Source organism: Hibiscus syriacus, unplaced genomic scaffold (assembly GCF_006381635.1).
Source record: "Hibiscus syriacus cultivar Baekdansim isolate YM2019G1 unplaced genomic scaffold, ASM638163v2 tig00112812_pilon, whole genome shotgun sequence".
Lineage (NCBI taxonomy): Eukaryota > Viridiplantae > Streptophyta > Magnoliopsida > Malvales > Malvaceae > Hibiscus > Hibiscus syriacus.
In genome coordinates, this window is record NW_024063406.1 from 188515 (window position 1) to 210356 (window position 21842).

General features: G+C 31.7%; 2 protein-coding genes and 1 pseudogene across 3 annotated transcripts; all 3 read left to right on the forward strand.

Moving 5' to 3' along the window:
* Positions 1 to 6914: 6914 nt before the first annotated feature.
* On the forward strand, positions 6915 to 9264 carry LOC120183793 (probable ubiquitin-conjugating enzyme E2 16). 2 transcript variants are annotated; one of them, XM_039188422.1, is made up of 7 exons: positions 6915 to 7067; positions 7174 to 7277; positions 7368 to 7470; positions 7561 to 7624; positions 8546 to 8634; positions 8873 to 8995; positions 9080 to 9264. In XM_039188422.1, exons 1-6 carry the CDS (start codon positions 7038 to 7040, stop codon positions 8966 to 8968), a joined length of 486 nt encoding a protein of 161 aa, XP_039044353.1. In that variant the 5' UTR covers positions 6915 to 7037; the 3' UTR covers positions 8969 to 8995; positions 9080 to 9264. The 2 variants fall into 2 exon arrangements, with proteins under 2 accessions (XP_039044353.1, XP_039044354.1); XM_039188423.1 differs by having other exon boundaries at positions 8873 to 8987; positions 9077 to 9264.
* Positions 9265 to 10469: 1205 nt separating this feature from the next.
* On the forward strand, positions 10470 to 12090 carry LOC120183767 (annotated as a pseudogene).
* Positions 12091 to 17062: 4972 nt separating this feature from the next.
* Positions 17063 to 18990, forward strand: LOC120183766 (protein SHI RELATED SEQUENCE 1-like). The gene is made up of 2 exons (XM_039188399.1): positions 17063 to 17960; positions 18426 to 18990. Exons 1-2 carry the CDS (start codon positions 17384 to 17386, stop codon positions 18812 to 18814), a joined length of 966 nt encoding a protein of 321 aa, XP_039044330.1. The 5' UTR covers positions 17063 to 17383; the 3' UTR covers positions 18815 to 18990.
* Positions 18991 to 21842: the final 2852 nt, after the last annotated feature.

Consider the following 21842-nt stretch of genomic DNA (forward strand, 5'->3'; position numbering starts at 1 on the left):
ACTTTATATAGTTTATATATATATATATATATATATATATATATATATATATATATATTATATATACTATACATGGTTTATACATACATATTATATAAAATTATTTAATAAAATTAATAAAATTATTTAAATGTAAATTATATAAAACATGATTAATTAGGTGTTAAATAATTAGTATGTCACATTTCATATTATATGGTTCATAAATAGTAGTACATGTCATAATAATTTCATTTGCATAATTAGTATTTTAGTTGCATGTTAGGTTAATTCACATTAATAGCCCATTTATTTTGTTGTTATGAATAAGTAATAATAAAACCAAAAAATAAGTCTATTTCCAATAGTGCTTGTAACATCCCAAATTATGGGTTAGTGACTAATTGTAAAATTTTGAAATTTGGTAATTAAAGTAGAATAGTTGAATAGTTCAATGATTTATTTGGGAATATTTCCGAAAAGTTTTTAGTAATTATTCAAGGAATTAAAGGGTAAAATGGTCAATTGGCATTAAAGATATTTTTATCCCCTTTAATAGGAGATAAAAACGTGGGAGATGAAAACATTTCATCTTCTTCTTTCTTTCTTCTTCCTCCTCCCCGTGGAAGCTAGGCAAAGGTGAGTTTTCGATTTTGTTGATTATTTTTTGAATTAAAGGTTGGGTTTTGATCATTAGACGATAACTAAGCTTAAGGAAAGCTTAAGTTATCTTAAATTCAAAAGATAAAGGAGTTATGACAGATTAAAGAAAATGGGTTTTGAAGTGAAATTTTGAATATGAATGTTTAAATGAATTTGGAGGTTGAATTTGACTTGTCATATATGAGAATAAGAAGTTAGAAGTGTTAGAATTAAGTTTGGACAACATGGAAAATTTGGTATGATTATTGATTTCTATATGGAGAATAAAATTTTGAGGTTTAAGATTAAATAAATGGATATAAATTAGTTTAAGTGTGTATATTTGAATTAAGAATATAAAAGGGAATGAAACATGAAGAATTTAAGTTGATATAGTGAATTTTCGGGCATGAACAATGATTTTTCTAGGCTTGAACGAAAATTCCAGATTGTGCAGGGGGTACAGATTCCCCCCTGAGGGGGTATCGATTCCCCCTAAATGAAAAAATGGAATTTTGGTTCATTAAACCGGCTTAAGTTATCAATATCAAGTTTAAGGTTTAGGTTTCTGATAGTTGTTTTGAAATGTTATATTTATGTAGATATTGAGCCTAAACAAGTTCCGGAATAATCAAAGGATTAGGATCGAATCAAAGCAAGGCTAAGGTGAGTGCAATTTAATTGTACGTATGTTATTGAACATACATTGGCTTGCGATGAGCCGATGGCGGAGTTACTATGGTAAGAAGTGACTCCTAAAATGTTATATAGTTGATGGAATTCTTTTATGTGCATGAGTACATAAAAATATGTATATGTTATTATATGTGATTATAAGAGCAATAAAATGAATACATGCATATGTCTATAGAGTAAGTGCATTTCTACATGTGATTTATGTGAATACATGTATGTGTGAATATGTTTGGTATGATTACATGATCATAAGAGATATAAGAAATGAGATAGGTGATATGTGAATCAAATGGAAATGATTTATTTATAAATTTATATGTTATTATATGTGCTATGTGATGTATATATGACATATATATATGAACAAACGAGAAATGATATAAGCCATATGAAACAACCTACGTGATTCCATGCAAAGTGATATGAAATATGTGACATGGATATGCATGAAAAATTATATGAGCTACGTGATAAAGGTATGGAAATGATATGTCTATGAGAAGACATAAAAACAAGATATAAGCCATGTGACATGTGAAAGTGAATCATATGAAAATGTTCTACATGTAAGTGAACTTTGTGCATATATAAATATGTGAAATGACATAAATGATAATGCCCATGTTATGTAATATGAGAGCTAGGGGTATAGTTGGCATGCCAAGAGTAGAGGGTCTACGCGGTCCTTTGGGACAAATTCTACGTGGTCTTTCGGGACGTATATGTATTCTCTGGAACATGTATGAGGTCTTTGAGACACTTACTTGATCCTTTGTATATGTATATGATTCTTAAAGAATTTATATGTGGTCCTTATGGACAATCTTATATGGCACTACGGTGCATTTCTACGCGGCACTACAATGCATTTCTACGCGGCACTTCGGTGCAAATTCTACGTGGCACTACGGTGTAAATTTATACGAGCTGTGGTGACAGCATAGTGCACAACCTCACAGTACTCACATACCTTGAGTTCTTAGTAATGTACATGGGCCTATAAAAGACATCAAAAGTATTTACAAGATTCATATGTGATACTGTGTGTATTCCTAAGTGAAATGTATTTGTTATATGAGATTGGTAATTATTTATGCAATGGTGTGATTTAGAGTTTATATTATATGCTGATATAGTATATAAAGAAATTAGTGATGATAAAATTAGAAATGATAAGCATGTTAATGATGTTATGTTACATGATATGTGCATGTATGTATATATTACAGAAAAGAATATATGATTTGGTATGATAAGGTAATATCAAATGTTCATGCATTGTAGAAGTTACAATTAGCATATAATTATGTTTTATATGCCTCACTAAGTCAACGACTTAGCGTGTGATTGTTTCACGCGTAGGTTCCGAGAAGAGAAAGATTGGTAAAAGTTATGCAAGACAGGTCAGTTTCTCCTTTCCAAAGATCAGATCAGAAAAGAAATGTATAGTATGTATTTTGTAATAAGGATAGTGGTTGGCATGTAAATAAAGGATTAAATCTGATATGTTTTAATCGGTTTTGTAAAATCAGATGTTTAAATTTGGTAATGTTTTAAATATGTATAGGTAAATGGTAATTTTATACGAATGAAACCTCAGATTTTTTTTATAAATTTATAAGTATTTTTACGGAAGTACTGTAGCAGTATTATAGCAGCATTATAGTAGGGTATCGATTCTCTGTAGCAGGGGAATCGGTTCCCCTATTTGAATATGTAAAATTTTAACATTTGGGTATTGTAGCAGGTACTGTTCATAAATACGTTTTTGATTTGAAATTTTATACGAAACACAATTTAATAGAATATCATGGTATTTTCCTAAAATGAGTTCAAATGTTTTGATATATTGTAAGAAAAATGTTTTGAAAAGTCAATGTGACATCTCAGACTCGTATCCGGATCGGGTACGAGTTGAGGTGTTACAGTGCTAGTCCATTTACATTAGTTTACATAGACACAATACATAAGCCCACTCTTTTATTTCAAATATATATGCATTAGTGATAGTTCATTTATATTAGGGTTTGTGGTTTAGGGTTAGTGTTTATGCTTTAAAGTTTATAATTTATGGTTTAAGGTTTCTATAAACTATATACTTTATTACTTTATATAGTTTATGCATAGTGTTTCTATAAACTATATAAGTAATATACTTTATATAGTTTATATATATATATATATATATATATATATATATATTGTTTATATATAATATACATGGTTTATACATACATATTATATAAAATTATTTAATAAAATTATTTAAATGTAAATTATATAAAACATGATTAATTAGGTGTTAAATAATTAGTATGTCACATTGCATATTATATGGTTCATAAATAGTAGTACATGCCATATTAATTTTATTTGCATAATTAATATTTTAGTTGCATGTTAGGTTAATTCACATTAATAGTTTATCTATTTTGTTGTTATGAATAAGTAATAATAAAACCAAAAAATAAGTTCATTTCCAATAGTGTTAGTTCATTTACATTAGTTTACATAGGCCCAATACATAAGTCCACTCTTTTATTACAAATATATATGCATTATTGTTAGTTCATTTATATTAGGGTTTATGGTTTCTATAAACTATATACTTTATTACTTTATGCATAGTATTTCTATAAACTATATAAGTAATTTACTTTATATTATATATATATATATATATATATATATATATAGTTTATATATACTCTACATGGTTTATACATATATAGTTCAGGGTTTAGGGTTAATGGTTAAATATTTAGGGTTTATAATTTAGAGTTTAGGGTTTAAGGTTTTTATAAACTATATACTTTATTACTTTATATAGTTAATGCTTAGTGTTTCTGTAATATATATATATATATATATATATATATATATATATTAATATAAATTATAATTTATAAACTATATATTTTATATAGTTTATACATATAGTTTATATACATACATACATACATACATACATACATACATACATACATACATACATACATACATACATACATACATACATACATACATACATACATACATACATACATACATACATACATACATACATACATACATACATACATACATACATACATACATACATACATACATACATACATACATACATACATACATACATACATACATACATACATACATACATACATACATACATATATACATACATACATATATATAGAGAAAATTGAAAGTAATTAAAATGTATACAGGATTAAATTGCATCGAATTGTAAAAATTGAAAATTCAAGAAGATATTTACAATTAAACCATGACTAAAATGAAAGAAATCAAAAATCAAATATAAGTGGAAAAATGATGATTGTTGGAGGAGCATGAGCCTAATTAACCCAAAATATCTTTCCAAATAAAATCTCAATTCTCAATTTCCCCCCAAAATTTCTCAATTTCTCAGTAAATTCTCAATTTCTCTATATTCTCAAAATTTCCTTAAAAGTTCCCAAATAAAATCAAAAAATTTCACACAAAAAAATATTTATTTTAATAAGATTTCTCCCACTACTCACTTTGAATAATATATATATATATATATATATATATATACTATATTAATATAAATTATAGCTTATAAACTATATACTTTTTATAGTTTATACATATATAGTTATATATATAGTTCATATAAACATAATATATATATATATATAATTTATAATAATTATATAGTTTATATATAATTTATATATGAACTTATATTATATATATATATATTATATTTTTTTAATTTTTTAAATGAATGCAATTTACTATATTTTTCATTATTTCTTCACATTTTGCATTTATTTCAATTTAATCCTTTTTTGTTTTTTAAATTTATTTCAATTTTAAGTCTTTCACTTTTATATGTATTCAATTTAGTCCTTAAATTTATATTTGCATCTTCAATTGGCCCATTGTTAGTTGTTATTTATTTTTGTAACTGGCCCGTAACTTTTTAAACGTATTTAATTTAGTCTTTTTTATATTAATTTAAACCTCACATTTTAAATTTATTTCGATTTAGTCGCTTACCTATTTGTGTTGTTTAATTTATATTTTAATATTTTATTTATAATTTTACATTTCTTCAATTTTGTCCTTAAATTTATATTTTTTACAAAATTGATCCATGGATATTTATTTTTCTCTTAATTTACTCGAAATCATATACAATTACAACTTGCAATTCAATAATCACGAAAGATGACAAAATAATTAATCCAAAAATAAAAACGACCTGACCTAAACTCAATCCGTATCCGGTAAACATCCGACTTGAATTTTATATGTCAATGATGTGACCCGATTTGAACAAGATCCGACTGAAGTCTACCCGAACCTGAATTAACCTGATCTTTATCTGCTTCGGACCTGAACTGACATCGATCCGAACTGAAAATGACATGACCTGAACCCGATTTGGATCTGGTGTTAAATCAATCTGAAAATAAACCGAACTGATTTGACATGACCTGAACCGATCTGGATATGGTGTCAAATCAACTTGAGTTGACTTGTACCCGATTTTACCCGACCTGCCAAGATCCGACTGAAACCTGTCTGATTACCTGATTTTACAGCCTTAGAGAAAATGCAACAAACCAGCCAAGGAGCTAAGCCAATGTTAGACACAGAATAATAGCATACCTCTCCTCGATTGGTTAAGAAAATAACATCACCACGGCTTCCCTTACGATGCTATGTCCGTCACTTTTGGGGATAAGAATGATTGTTTCCCCTTCTAAAGAAGCAACATTTGCACTTCGACCAAAACCTCTGTACAACTCTCCATACTGGAATAAATTGAAAGGGCATATTGAAGCACTGAACAGTTGTTCTCGAACAGGTACTCCAGAGGTTGCCACAGCCCAACAAGGTCGCAGTACCTCCATTGATCCACTAACAACTAGTTATCGGAAGAAACAATAATGAGCTCTAAGTATAAATAATAAAACAAACATAGAAAATATTCAAAAATACTTATAATGACAAAACCGTATTGAAATTTTAAGAGATTAAAGGTAAATAATAATAAAATAACAAATTATTCAATCTTCAATTTAAAATCTTAAAACTAATAATTAATTTATCAATTTTTTAAAAATTAAAAACAACATAAAAATCAAGCTTAATTTATATAATCCAGATTAATAAAAATTTAATAGATATTTAAACTAAAAAAAATAAAAAAGGTCAGTATTTAATGAATTTAATTTAAGAATTATCTTAAAATAATTTAAAAGAAAAAATGAAGACCTTCCACTATTCATGTGGATTAGGTCTCTAATTTAAACATGACCCATCCTTCCTGGTTACAAATGATTTTTTTTTTCTATAAATCAACAAAAAATCAAATTAATGAAAAAATCGAGGTCTTAGACAAAAGTAAACGGCGTCGTATCTTCCGTAAAAACAATTGACTAGGAGGACTTTTTGTCAAAAGAAAAACTGCTTAACAAATGTAAGCCATCGGATTCAAGAGAGAGAGAAAGAGAGTTAACGGTGGGGAACACAAAGCGGGGCCAAACTCCTTCCCCCCCATAAATCGTCGCTCTTTCCTTTCCCTTTCTCCATAAACTCTCTTCCCTTACGTCGTCCATTGATAATTTCATTTTCTTTCTGATTTCAAAAACACACTCAAATACAAAAACAGAGCCCCCAAACTACCATACCCCCCCCCGGCAAAACGCCACCGTATAAGCATGAGCAGCTCATCCGCTTCCTCTCGCAAGGTTCGGTTCCTCCTCCCATTACTTCACACTCCTTTGATTCCTTTTCAATTCGGATTTTGTTTTGTTTTAATGGGTATTTGATTTTTGTTTGTTTGGCTTTGTTTAGGCACTTAGTAAGATTGCTTGCAATCGCCTGCAAAAAGAGCTGGTAGAGTGGCAGGTCAACCCTCCCTCTGGTTTCAAGCACAAAGTCACCGATAATTTTCAAAGGTTTTAGATTGTTTATCCCTTTTTTTATTTTCTCTAGATTAGTTCTTTTGAAAAAAAAAATCGATACTTAATCTTTTTGTTGTAAAAAAGGTGGGTAATTGAAGTCAATGGAGCTGCGGGAACTTTGTACGCCAATGAGACCTATCAGCTTCAGGTGGATTTCCCTGAACATTACCCTATGGAAGCCCCTCAGGTTTGATTTTTATTCAAAATCCCCTTTTTTAGTATTCTTTTCTTTTGAATTCCTTTTAATAATTTTGCTCTTTTGGGTTATTATTGGCAGGTGATATTTCTTCAACCAGCACCTCTCCATCCACATATTTATAGCAATGGCCATATTTGTTTAGGTATGAATTTATATTAGTTTTCTATAAATATGCTCTATTTTTTAGCAATTTTCGTTTGTTCTTGTGTTTTCTCATAGATTTTTATCTTTTATATAAATATATATGCATTGCGGTAGACATGTCAGGATCTGATTCTCACTTTGCTTTCATTTAAATTTTTATCCATTTATCCTTTGAAAATGATGGGGTTTCGGGGATCCTGTTGTTACCTTTAAAAATGTTTCCCTTTACATTGTTAAAAGAATCGTTGATGCTTATGTGAGATTATGTTAGCTAATATCTGGATATTATTGTATCATTTTTCTACCATCCTATCCTTTTCACCAAAAAATATATAATGCGTGGAAAATAAAAGGTTGAAGTCCAATTTCCAAGAATCCAGATAGGGAAAAGAAAGTTAAAGATGGTTGCTTTGAGTGGTATAGATGTTCCTTCCTTTGAGAAGGAGCTTTGCAGGACTTGAATGTGGGGTGATGCTTTGAGTGTATAACTATATTGTGCCGTTTGAGAACTATGCTTTACCCTTTTCTTCTCCTTGGTCATGGAGGTGGGGTGATGCTATTGCCTTTTACATTAACGGGTGATCTTAGGTTATTTGTGTTGCATTCTCTCGAAGCACATAGCTCCATTCACAAGGTCTTGGCTTGATTTTTAATTCTTTTTGTGCTTCATTCAAATGGACAAGGTGGGGATAAAATAGCTCTTGGGAAATGAGCGTAGGATAACATTTTTTTATACACTTGCCGTACCTTTCCAACATATGTTTGCCAAATTCAAAGCGTAGTTGGTTTTGTTAATGCAACAAATATTTAAAATTCAGATGCTCTCTCTCTCTCGCACACTCACATGTATGTGCTATCTTCATTGCTTAACTTTTGACAAGACGGGTATAAACATTTTTGTTCTGTTTTATTTTTGTAGATATCTTATATGATTCATGGTCCCCAGCCATGACTGTTAGTTCTATCTGTATCAGCATTCTCTCCATGCTATCAAGCGCAACTGCTAAGGTTTGGTTACACATTCTATTTTGATTTTCTGAGTGCCTTATGACATTCTTGTTGACCATCCCTTAGCCATGCATAAGGCAAACTGCTGATTTGTTATTTGGGGCTAAAATTTTCCAAACTGGGATGGGTACTATTGTTCTTGTAAGTTGTATATCATGAGCATGTCCTAAACGACATCAGATTATATCATGAGGCATCCCACACACCTTTTAATACTATTATTAATCATGTCTCGCAGCAATGTCCTGAAGACAACGACCGCTATGTAAAGAACTGTAGAAACGGTCGATCTCCAAAGCAGACCAGGTGGTGGTTCCATGATGACAAAGTTTAATTGGCATCGGCATCTTACTGCATCTACTAGTTTTAATAATTATAGATTAGACAAACGGATTCCACTTTTAAGGAAAATCAAAACAAAATGAGAATGCATTTTTTCGAATCAAAAGTTAAATGCTCGATAACTCCTGTAAATGATTATATGCTGGTATTTTCGTAAGAGGAAGAGAAAAGACTTTCATTGTTGACTTGTAAGGAACAAAGCACTCTCAACGAATGGTGTTTAACTCATATGAGAGATGCTTGGTGCATTGGAAGCACTGAGCACATGAATGAGAAACCATATCATTCTGAAAAACGTATCTTTATTTCAAGTTTATGAGCCTTTGTTTCATATATAAGCACACACAAACACACATACACACACTTGGATCACTATCAGTTTGTTTAATTTGCTTTCCAAACGAAAAAAAGGAGAACTTTTATAATGAAGATTCAATATTTAACCTGTGTCAATGAGCGTTTATTAGCAATTAAAAAGGGGGGGTTTGCTTGACACGGAAAGAGTATACGGAAACGTTCCGTGTTCCAATAAAAAGAGAAGGCAAAAGAAATTTAAGGCTAGAATTTTACTCAACAGAGTATACGATTTTGTTTTGTATTCCTTCAGTGGTTCTAAGGAAAATTCTAATGCATGTTACTCCACAATGAAAGGTCAACTGTGTTCTGCAAAACTACTTTGGAAATTAGCTCAGTATTTCAGACCAAGATCTTCAATATCATGAGGCTCGTAAGAGACATGAGAACCTAGTGTTCGTACTTTCTTCTTTGAGAGTCTCAGACACATGAAAATATAATGTTTTTCTATCACACCCATTTCAAGGGAAAAATGGCCTAGTAATGTAAGAGAGATTTTTTTAATTCTCAATATAGTCTAACCTGGAGATTATTTCTTCATTTAGGGTGAATTGCACAATATCAACTTAAAGACGTCAGATGCTCCAGGCGTCTTCAGGCAAATGAAGAAGATCCCACGACTGAATGACGGCTTCAGGAAAATAAAGAAGACCTCAAACCCTATTTCAAAAAATAATATGGTAGATTATATGAGAAAATTATTTTTTTCCGTAACCCTATATGGGCGAGGAAGCTCATTTCAAGGGCTCTGTTTTTAAGAACAAAGGAATTCATTGAATTTTAATGAACACCATTTTGTAACTGTAACTAGTACTATATTGATGTGATTATAGTGGAATGATGAGATGTTAACAACTGATTAGGTTCAGTAACTTCGTCATAAGTCTTGGCATTATTTACTTTGCTGACCGTATGCAATAAATAAAAGAAGCAGCTAGGCAATGTATGGTCCATGATATTCAACACAGGGCGGTTGAAAAGTGCGTGAATGCAAAGCACCAATATCTTCCGTGCAATTTCCTCATGACTCTATTTCAGATTAAGCAATTTCTAGTTTCTTCATTTTCACAGTTGAGTCAACCCAATAGTCTCCGCCCTGTTTCTTAATATAGTAACCAAGCTGCTTATAAACCCGCTTCAGTTCCTCATTTCTCTTGCAGCTGAGTTCTCTCCTTTGTATTGAAATATGGCTTCTTTGTTGAAAGAGCTTCCTTCCATGTCTACCATCCTTGCTGCCTATGCTTCCCTCTCAGCGATGGCAATGTTAATCCGTACCATACTGAACGAAATGATCCCGAAACCGATGCAAAAGTTCATCAACTCGAAATTCTCCGATCTTATATCCAACTACCAACTACTTCTCTTCTAATTTCACCTTCATCATTGAAGAGCGATGGCAAGCTGTTTACAACGAAACGTTTCGAGCTGTTGAGGTCTACCTTCCGACCCGAATAAGCCCTGTGACTGATAAACTTCTCATCGGCTCCAATGACATCAATAACCCGACATCGCCGCCGAAACGAAAGATCCCTTCAGATTGTAAAATCATCGATGAGTTCAAAGGTATGACCTTGGAGTGGACGTTGTACGTTAAGGAATCGGAGAAGTACTACATCCCTGATAAAAAGACCTATCACTTGAAGTGCAAGAAAAGAGTAAGGGAACTTGTTGAACAAAGGTATTTTCCCCACATAGCTAAGACGGCTCAAACAATATTGAGCAAGAGAGAGAGAAGCTCAACATCTACACTTATAACCAAGACCGTTCGAGGTGGGAATCGGCTGTTTTCAGGCATCCTGCGAGGTTTGAGACTCTGGCTATGGAGCCAGAGCTGAAGCAGTTCATAAAGGATGACCTCGACTCGTTTGCGGCACGCAAGGATTTCTTCGAAAACGTTGGCAGGGCTTGGAAACGTGGGTACCTTTTGTTCGGTCCTCCAGGGACTGGTAAATCTTCTCTGGTTGCTGCCATTGCGAATTACTTGAGCTACAACGTGTATGATCTCCAGTTCCAAAGTGTTCGAAATGATGCCGATCTCCGGCGTTTACTTACATCAACCACAAACCGGTCTATTCTTCTCATTGAAGACATAGATTGCAGCACAAAGATCGCAAAAGATAGAGGCAAGGTTAAAGAGGACCAAAACAAGGAAGACAAAGACAGATCCGATCGTCCTTCGTCTATTGATCCCGGAGTAAGTACCCGATTAACCTCATAAAGTTAATAGTAATTAATTTAGTTAATGCTGAATTATTTGTTAGGTGACACTGTCGGGACTATTGAATTTCATCGATGGACTGTGGTCGAGCTGCGGGAACGAAAGGATCATAATTTTCACGACGAATCACAAAGAGAAGTTAGACCCTGCGTTGTTGCGTCCGGGGAGAATGGATGTGCATATTCATATGGGATATTGTACGCCAACAGGGTTCAGAAAACTTGCGACGACGTATCTCGGAATCAAAGACGATAAATTGTTCGACACCATCGATGATCTGATTCAGATCGCTGATGTTACTCCAGCTGAAGTGGCACAACAATTGATGATCAAAAGTGATGACCCTAAAGCTGCACTTCAAGGTCTCATTGAATACCTTGACATGAAAAACGATAAAGCTGGGGAAGATGAAGTGATTAAAGAAGAAGAAAAAGAAGGGAAAACAAAGGATGAAAATGACAAGAACGATAGAAAACAAAGGATCAAACTTGACGAGAGTGAAACTGGTTCCATATATCTTACTTAGGTAATATTATGTATTTTTCAAGCAGGTGGGTCTTAAGTTAGATGTCTTTATCTGCAAGTAATGGTCATATGTTCGTATGCTATGTAATCGTGTCTTTTTATAATGTCTTTGGAATGTTATAATGCATTAGCTTTCGTCAGCTGGTATTTTATTCGTCTATCTGACATGTCATGATTTAAAATGATATTGCATTATTTTAAAATATTTTTTTTAGATATTATACTTCTAAAAATTACGGAATAAATTCTAAAATTTTAATTTAGTTAAAAAATAGATATTACGCTGTTAGTTGACATTAAATGCTCTCTAAATAAACTGTTTTTAAAATTATAATGTTAAGATTTTTTTAAATCATAAAATTTTAATAAAATTATTTATATTTCTCATTACTTACACTCTCACCCTGCCTTTAGCCTATAATAAAAATGAGAAAATCAACTCAAAGATTCAAAAATAAGTGTAGATCGATAAAATAATCAAATAACTATTAATATGAGAATTGGCGATAAATTCAATCCTAAAAAATAAAAAATAAAAGTAAATTAAAACGTATTAAACTAACAAATGAAAACTTCAATGATTTACATAACTAATAATTAAAGACTTATTAAAAAATAAATCTGCAAAATAGATATGCAAAATAAATACTATAGATATATCGAATAGAAAAAAAAGGAGAAAGAACAGAGGGTGGAGGAAGACATGAGAGGAAATAAAAGGTACTTATAACTGATCTTTAGGCTGTTGATATCAATGGATGACTAAATTTACTAGTTTTTATCAATAACAAATTTAAATAAGAGAAAAAGAAGGGTTACTCGTCAATATTATCTATTAATTCTTTATTATATTATAATAAATATTATTATTTTTATATTATATATAATCTTTAAATAAAAATATCAAACATAAAACTAATAAATTTTATATACAAATTTTCAAAAAAAAAAGATTATATACAATTTTTATCATTCTAATTATAATTACATAGTAATTTATTTTGTTAAAAATAATTCTATTCAGTCACGTTCTAAGTTTTAAAAAATCTAATAACAAATACAAATCAAATTATAGGACAAATACGAGACGGGCAAGGTGAATTACAAGCGGCCCCAGGATTGTGTTTGATTGTGAGTCGGCCCAAAATATATCTTTGTTTGTAATCTATATAAGAATCCTACTCATTTCTACGGGTATGCAAAAATACTCGACCCGGTTGATCTGTTGACCCAAACTTAAAAAATCGGGTAATTTTTTTAAAAAATTATCCTACCAAGACAGGTTAGGGTCACAAAATTAAATTTTTTCGGGTACTCGGGTTAGGGATTTTTTTAGGGGAAACTACCTATTTGGTCACCTATATATTATCTAATATAATTCATATATATTTTTATTTAAGGTAAACTACCTATTTGGTCACTTATATATTATCAAATTTATGTTTTGGTCACTCGATTATTTTTTTTTTCAAAATTATACCTAACGTTACGTTTTGATTCTGTTCTGGTCACTCATATTTAAAAATGAACAATGATGCTAACATGATATTTTTTAATTATGTTTGGATGTTGGACTATGTAATTTGAAGTTTCGAATATTTAAATTTATGTGTGTGTTTTTAATTAATAATTTGAAAAAAAATCGGGTATCCGGGTACATGATTACCGAGTACCATCAACATCCGGATCGAGTCACGGACCGAGAAATAAATTACTTGAAGATCCGGGTACTCGACACTTCGAGTACCCAAAAACCCAGATAGCCAGATTTGCACACCCCTACTCATTTCCCATACCAACTAGCACATTCTGAAGATAGGGGAAATAAAAGAAAATTACCATTTGATTTTTTTGCAATTACAACAATTAATTTTATTAAATAAATAAAATTCAATAATAAAACTATAATTTTAAAATTAAAATAGACTAATCATGTTTATAAATGATTTTCGCTCTAAAATCATTAAAGAATATAAATTAACCACTAGATAATTAAAAAAAGGTTACACAAAAAAAATATTAAAATGTAAAAAATTAAAACATACAAATAAACATTATTTATCGATGATAAAAGTAAAATAAAGACATCATTAACACTAATACAAAATTTGATATAACAATAATAGTATGTTCACAATTGAGTTTATCACAACTCAAGCAGAACATATATGGTTTGATTGCGAACAGATTGAAGATTTAAATCAAAAATAAATTAATAAGAATTAAATAAACATCGATTGAAGAAACGAATCAAAATCAACCGTGAAAAGAAGAAAAACATAAAATAAGAGTAGGAAAAAATATGTAAAAAAATGAACTATAAAAACAAATAAGAATATTCATTATTTTCATAGAAGAAAACGACTTTGTTAAATAAAATAACATACAAATTCAAATATACAGAATAAAAATTAAAGAGTATTATTATTTTTGGGTAAAATACTTTATCTCCAAAGTTTAACTTTTGATTTTTCTAAAAAAAGAAAGCTTTTTATTGTTTTTTCTGATAAATAATTGTCAACCAATTATTATTATTGACATAATATGTGATATCAATATTTATATTTTAAAAAATAACGTTTTCTTCTCTTTTTTACGTAAAGAAACAATTACTTTTATGTATGAATCAAATTATCTCAATATTTAAAGAAATCGTTGTTGTTCTTAAATGTCATGAGTTCGAACAACAAAAACTGCAAAGATAATTGAACGTTCATTGTAAATAGTTCAGAGTATTTAGAACATATATTAATTTGTAATAATTTTAGCTTAATAAAAAAATAAAAAAGAAACAGTTACTTTTACTAAGGAAAAAAAACAGAAAATATCAATGGGATAACAAATGAGTATCATCTTGATCAGTCGCAACAACGTCAAATCTAATCATGAGAAAAATAAACGAAAAAATGACCAAATAATTAAAAAATAAAATTAAAAAATATATAGAAAATTAGAGAAAATTATGATATAAAGATAAAAAAATCATGTTATAAACACATAATCATTAAATACAAAAAAATGAAAGTCTGTTCAAAATATGGAAGCTTATGTGCAACAGAATTGGCTTGTCGTAAAAAAAAATGGAAGCTAGGGTGAGCAAATCAATTGCATCTTTGAAGAGAACCCCAACCACTGACATCTAAATAGCTGTTCAAAATTCCAATAGCAAATCTGCACATTTGACCATCCGTTTTCAACACCAAGCTCAATCCCTTCAAACAAAGCTCTTGCCTCCACTGTTTCTGCTATGAGATATCCCGAAATCTTACCAGCATGACCACCGATAACCATCCCGTTACGATCACGACCAACAACTCTAATCACCGCTAATCTACTGTTTCATGAATACACCATTTTCTAATATGATGATCAAACGTGTGGCAATATGAAATGTATCAAGGGAGACTCAAACCCAAGGTCTATTAGATTACAATTTAACATAGAATCACTAAATCAAGCTTATAAATTATTATATTATTGTTAAATTAAATTACCATAGAAATTAATTATATATATGTATAAAGATATTAATTATAACATTAATTATAGAATTTTATAATAATATAGAATATACTGATTTTATAAAAAAAGTGTATTAATTACATATATTTATTAAAATATATTAATTAAAATATAAACTATAAGTGATAAATAATTGAGAATAAAATAATTGTATTGTAAAACAATGATTTTAAGACAAAACTGGTACGGAGTAAAAAAGGTTATCTATCTCTGACCCGACTGAAAATACTAGCAGTGTAAAGTATAAAGATATCTGAGTCAACCATTGAAACCAACACACATGGCTCGAGACACACTCTGACTCAGACACACTCAGACTCAGACCTATACATTTGGATGATTAATTTTATACAATTATCGGGACTCGGACAATCAAAATTCTCTCCCTTTTTCCCAACCCAAATTATCCTTTTTCAAATTATTTATGGAATATTATCATTCATATTTTTCCTAAGGTACCTCTACTTTAAATGTGATCAATTTAGTCCATCTGCCTGTCTTATTTTAAGATTAAATCCTAATAACCCTACTGAGTCAATCATAGTCAAATTGACTATAAATTATATTTTATTTTTAAAATCATAACTTCAAGTATTAAATGTCACATTTAAATTTAACGAGATTACATCAATGCTACGTTTGTAAACATGAGTTTAAAATTTTGCATTTGGAACTGTACCGTATAAATAACCGATAAAATTTAATATGAGGTATAAATCAAATGTATAAATATTGATTTATTAAATAAAATTGTATATTAATAAATTTAAAATTTATTTTTATATACACACCGAACAAATCAACTGTTTTAAATAATAATCCTGTACAATCTTACTAGTTAAATCTTAATTTGTATATATTAGTTTGATTAATATTTTAATTTATATATAATTAAAATAGCTGTCCCTTTTTCCCATATTTATGGGGTAAAGGGGAGGTAAGATAGTAGACTTCCCCCAATACCAGGATGAGAGCAGCTTCTGTAAGAGACCTCCGAATTATGAAATGCCCTCTGTGGGACTCGATCCCACGACCTTCAAGGTTAAGAACCTTGTGCTCTATCAACTGAGTTGGATGGTCATTTCAATATATATAATTAAAATTTTATATTATTTTAAAAATAAATATGATACCATATAGGTATTTTAAAATTTTAGATACATATAACAGTTCGCATGGAAAAAGAAAGTTGTTTATTCAAGCGAAAATACACCGTCAAACAAGAAAAACAAAAGAAAAGAAAAACAGAAGTAGCGGATTTCACGGGAACAAAGCTGGTGAGATGACACGTGGAGAGAATAATACCGTTCGATAGGAATGAAAACGGTGGCTGCCAACAGATGATCATATGAGATGTCATCCCTTAGCCAAAACGAGGAGAGTGTCCGGGATTTTAGTGAAATAAAAGAGAGAGAAAAAACACAGCAACTGCACCTGTTTAAGTAAATTTTCCTCTCTTTTTCTTCACTTTCTGGGTTTTGATTTAGAAAGTGTTTATACAAGTAAAGGAGTGATAGAGATTTATACAAGTACTGCAAAATTTGAAGCAACTCCAACAGAAGCAGCTTTACCGACAAGAAAAGATACAAAAATACTTGTTTTAAACACTTTGAGTGGGTAATTCGTTAGCTAATGACCTAAAGTGTAAACACGTTCAAGAGAGGGAATTGGCTGTAGCTCGGGGAAAACAAGGACTGGGAAGTGCACCCATCTAGAAATACTGGGTTGTAAAATATCAAAACAGAGAGGGTAAGTTTCTGATATGGATTATCAGTTCGAGGAGGTACAATGGATAGGTTTTTCTCACTAGGAGGAAGAGGAAGTAACAGCCAAGAATATCAGCAAAGCAACCCACCAACTGAAATTCAAACCGAGTGCTGGTTCTGGTATAAAAACGAGAATATTTCTTACGAGGGTTTCGAGCCATGGCAACAACTGCAACAGCAACAACTTTGTTCATCAGCAGCGGGGTTAGGTGTTGGCCCTAACAGGAGCTCGATCAACGTTTCTGATGATTCTTCGAGCTCGAGATCGGCTTTCGGGATTGAGAGAAGTAGTAGTGGAGGAGGGAAAGGCCGAAGCATGAATTGCCAAGATTGTGGGAATCAAGCTAAGAAAGATTGTCTTCACAAGAGGTGTAGAACTTGTTGTAAGAGCCGAGGATTTGATTGCCAGACCCATGTTAAAAGTACTTGGCTTCCTGCTTCTAAGCGCCGTGAAAGGCAACAAAATCTTCCTGCTGCTATGCAGCAGCAACAACAACAACAGCCGCAGCAGCAGCTTCGTGGAGAGAACCTCAAAAGACAGCGAGAGAATCCAACACCTTCTTCCCTTGCCTGCACTCGTTTACCAACACACATGTCAGGTGCAGTCTATTATTGGTGGTATATATATATATAATAAACTAGATCTAGTATACTCCGTGAATCACTTACAGTCTCAAAGATCGATTCTTTTTTATGCATTTAGAAGTAAAATTTTCTATAAAGAGATAAGAAACATGTGCCCGGGAGAAAAAAAGAAAAAAAATAAACGCCAAAAAGTTCAATTGCGTGTTGTAAATTGTAATATACCTTCACAGTAAACCCTGCAGCAGCTTTTCATTCATCTTTTCCTTTTACATTTAGGGTCCGTTTGTGTATAACCCTTTTGATTCATTTTCTCTGTCTTCCCCCGAGATGATCTTTGTGTATAACCCAACCGTGTTCTTGCATTTTCTCCCTTTGCTTTCCACTTATAATCAAGGTAGCCAACAAAATAAAGGAAACACATTTTTGTTTTTTTACTTATTTGAATTTTTTTTTGTCTATCTTTTGTTTTTGTATTTTAGGGTTAGAGCAACTGGGGAGTTTTCCTCCAGAAGTGAGCTCTCACGCGGTGTTTCGATGCGTGACAATGAGTAGCACCGACGATGCCGACGATCAGTATGCTTATCAGACGGCAGTGAGCGTCGGAGGGCATGTTTTTAAGGGAATTCTTTACGATCAAGGTCCTGATATCGACAGTGAGTACACCATGACAGCAATAACAGCAGGAGCAGCTGTTGAGAGTTCAGCCACCACCAACACGGCAACTTTTGCAGCTAATACCAGTGCCGGTAGCGTCACAGCTGCTGCTTCTTCATCAGCCACCGCAGTTTTAGACGCTTCATCTCCATATGCAACTCCACTCAAAATTTTCATGGCTGGTACGCAGTTTTTCCCAAACCCACGATCTTAAAAAAAATCTCTACGGTGTTTTTCTCTTGTTCCTCTAGCTTTATGAACGTTCTAAGCATTTGATGATACAACCCGGTCCAACATTGAAGTAGGGAGTTGTTAATAGAGTTGAAAGGAAAACAGGAGAGAGAGAGAGATAGATGATGGAGATTTCTGTTCATTTTGTGTGGAAAACTGAACGAAATCTAAAGCTGTTGTTGTACGAAAATAAGCGTTAGCATATAGTGTTGCAAGTCAGTTTAATATTATTTTAGTGAGAGTGAGTGGTGGAGGGTTTATATTATATATATATATATATATATATTGGTTGAATAATTTTGTAGTTTCCATTACACTTTTTTGTTGATATTCGTCGGAGCTGCTTTTTCCCTGTTTCTCCGTATGTTTGCCGGTTACGAAACGAAGACCGTATTGGTTTCTTCCTTGGTTGGACAAACTGCAATGACTACCTATTTTTCACTTATTACGCCATGGGCGGTCCCGCCATGCATGACCGAGAGTGAGCTTAGCTAGCTAGCTGTCATGTTCAAAAGGTGAAACATTAATCCCCCGCCCCTCTGTGTGTAAATATAATGTGTATTGATTCATGTGATCATCGTTGCATATTGTATTGATGTGACTTAAGTAATTTGATGAAATGGGAATTATTTCTGATCATTTGCTCCTTGTTTTAATGCCATTTCCTGGAACAAACCTGTTCTTATTAGTGCATATTGCAGTGTTATATATTAATTCCCTGCATATCCATAGAAAATAGGAGATGTGTGAATTATAAGAAATGAAACAGTAAGTTTGTGAAAATTTTCCTTTAATCTAACTACGGGAATTTGCCTGCCCCCTAATTACATTCTTAATTATATTGCACGTTTCAAAATGCTAGCACCTACTGAAGCATTGTTTATTGCTAAGGTCAAGAACTGTCTGAACTTTGATTGCTCTTAAACAAAGTAGTTCATCCTTGCTTATTTTGATCTTTTTAATGCTTATTGTTTCATTACAATACAAATATAGTGCCACTGGTGGAAACTTGTTGATTACATTCTCTTGAAAAGTAGAAATTCTCCTCTACTATATATATATGTGTGTGTGTGCATATATATATACTTCTTACAATTTGGAACAAGGTTTCACAAAGAAACCTATCTGTTGATATCTTTGCTGTTGGAAAGTCATGGGAAGAGTGGTGAGAAGTTTAAAATCATAAATTGAAGCATGATTTTCTACAAAACGAAACTCAAAATACAAAAATACAAAACAATGATTAGTCTTAACATAGGGGGTTTCCTATTTCTTACTGTTATCCGCTCTCCAGTGTTGTATGACCTTAATTTTGTTAATGCTATTCTTATCTTTGAGTTTCAACTGGAAACTGCATGCTAGAACATAAATCCATTGTTTATATTTGGTGGGTTTGTTGATATCTATCTGAATGCAGCAGTCCTTTCAGGAAATATTTTAAAGTGTAAATAATTGTTTAAGGTAGGCTAGGATGTGGGGGATTTCTCCAGTGTAAACTCCATAAAATCCTTTGGATCTAAGCATTAATCTCACACATATATGAAGCTTTTTTTAGTTTAATAATTATTTCATTTCCTGCAGTTGTTTTCACTATACAGCCAACATCCTCCAGGAAAAACGTAGGATGTTGGTGATAAAATATAAAAAAATGGGTTCCTGATGTGGAATGCACCCTATAGTCTGATGGATGTTATATATCAACAGAAGAAAGGAGAAGAACAAATTTGTTAATTCCATATTCTTTCAGAAACATGCGACAGCTGTTGAAACTCAGCAACAAAAAAAATACGTTGATGGAGAATTCACCCCTGGAAATATTATATATATGTAGATAAAACACTATTCCTCTTTGGTGTCTCTCAACCCATGAGAATCCAGAAAACTACCTTTTTTTTTTCATTGGGAAAGGGTAATACGATTTTCTCTTCATTTTTTTTGTTAAGTCTTTTCAGGGAAAGATGTGACGGAACATCCATGTTTATCGGTTTTACAGTTGGAAAATTCCCTTTAATTTAATCCAAACATGAAATATCATGGAAACTATAAACCATTCGATCAAAAACAAGTTTTTTAATTGCCATCCAACCCTAGCTAAAAAAGATCATGCATGTGATGTGTCCTTGACAAGCTCCCAAGTTGAAACTGTTCTTGACCCGATTCCTGCCATGCATGTGAAGCAAATGTAGTGAAAATACAGTATGTTCGTAACTATATACGAAGTAACAAGCTGAGAAAGAACAACAATGATTAAGCATATCGAACAGTTCTTTGTTCGAATAGAAAAGGCAAAAAAGGTCATTAACACCAGTGGGATTCTGTTATCGCATTAAGACAGTGTAAGCATGTGTTGATATCTGAGGGTACAACAGTATAATAGATTTTGGCTTTGTAGGCATCAATGGCTGTGGTCCCAAAAGTAGCGTTTATGTTATTGAATATCCCAGCTCTACTGATCCAAAAGCTTTTCTTTACTCAAACTTGCTGCTGGGGAAAAGGAAAACCCTACTGTGCTTGTGAGGGGCAGAAGGAGGCAGTCATTGGTATTGGGGCAGTCTTCTTTACAACGGGAAATATGAAAGCGAAAGAGTGTGCTGTTCATACTGCAAATTGGTTAAAGTTCAGCTGGTTTTAAACCATAAATAAAAGCTGACAATAACTTTGTTTCCAGCAGTGAATGCATCAAAAAAAAAATTCTCCGAATGGGGTCTGGTGGATGTTTCTTGCAAGTAGAATTGCAGGTCAATAAATAGTTGGGTTTACCAAGTATTCAAGCTATAGCACCTAGGTTTCATCCTCCATCATAGAATTAAGTTTTGGGTTTTGAATCCATTTAACCTTATGTCTATCATCGAGTCACAAAAGAGACTAATTCAAGACAATAATACCACGTTACTACAAGAAGTAATCATGAATCTTCAATACATTTTTTTAAAAGTAAACCGCCCTTGTTTAATGGAGTTGACCTGCAATTAAACTTGTCAATTAATGAAATACAATCGTAAAACAAAAAT

Bases quoted from the DNA above. Each gene is read 5' to 3' on its own strand.
- LOC120183793 (XM_039188422.1), top strand. From the start codon at position 7,038: ATGAGCAGCTCATCCGCTTCCTCTCGCAAG. The intron at 7,068-7,173 runs GTTCGGTTCCTC...GGCTTTGTTTAG, and splicing joins CATCCGCTTCCTCTCGCAAG to GCACTTAGTAAGATTGCTTG. The intron at 8,635-8,872 runs GTTTGGTTACAC...CATGTCTCGCAG, and splicing joins TATCAAGCGCAACTGCTAAG to CAATGTCCTGAAGACAACGA.
- LOC120183766 (XM_039188399.1), top strand. From the start codon at position 17,384: ATGGATAGGTTTTTCTCACTAGGAGGAAGAGGAAGTAACAGCCAAGAA. The intron at 17,961-18,425 runs GTGCAGTCTATT...TTTGTATTTTAG, and splicing joins TTTACCAACACACATGTCAG to GGTTAGAGCAACTGGGGAGT.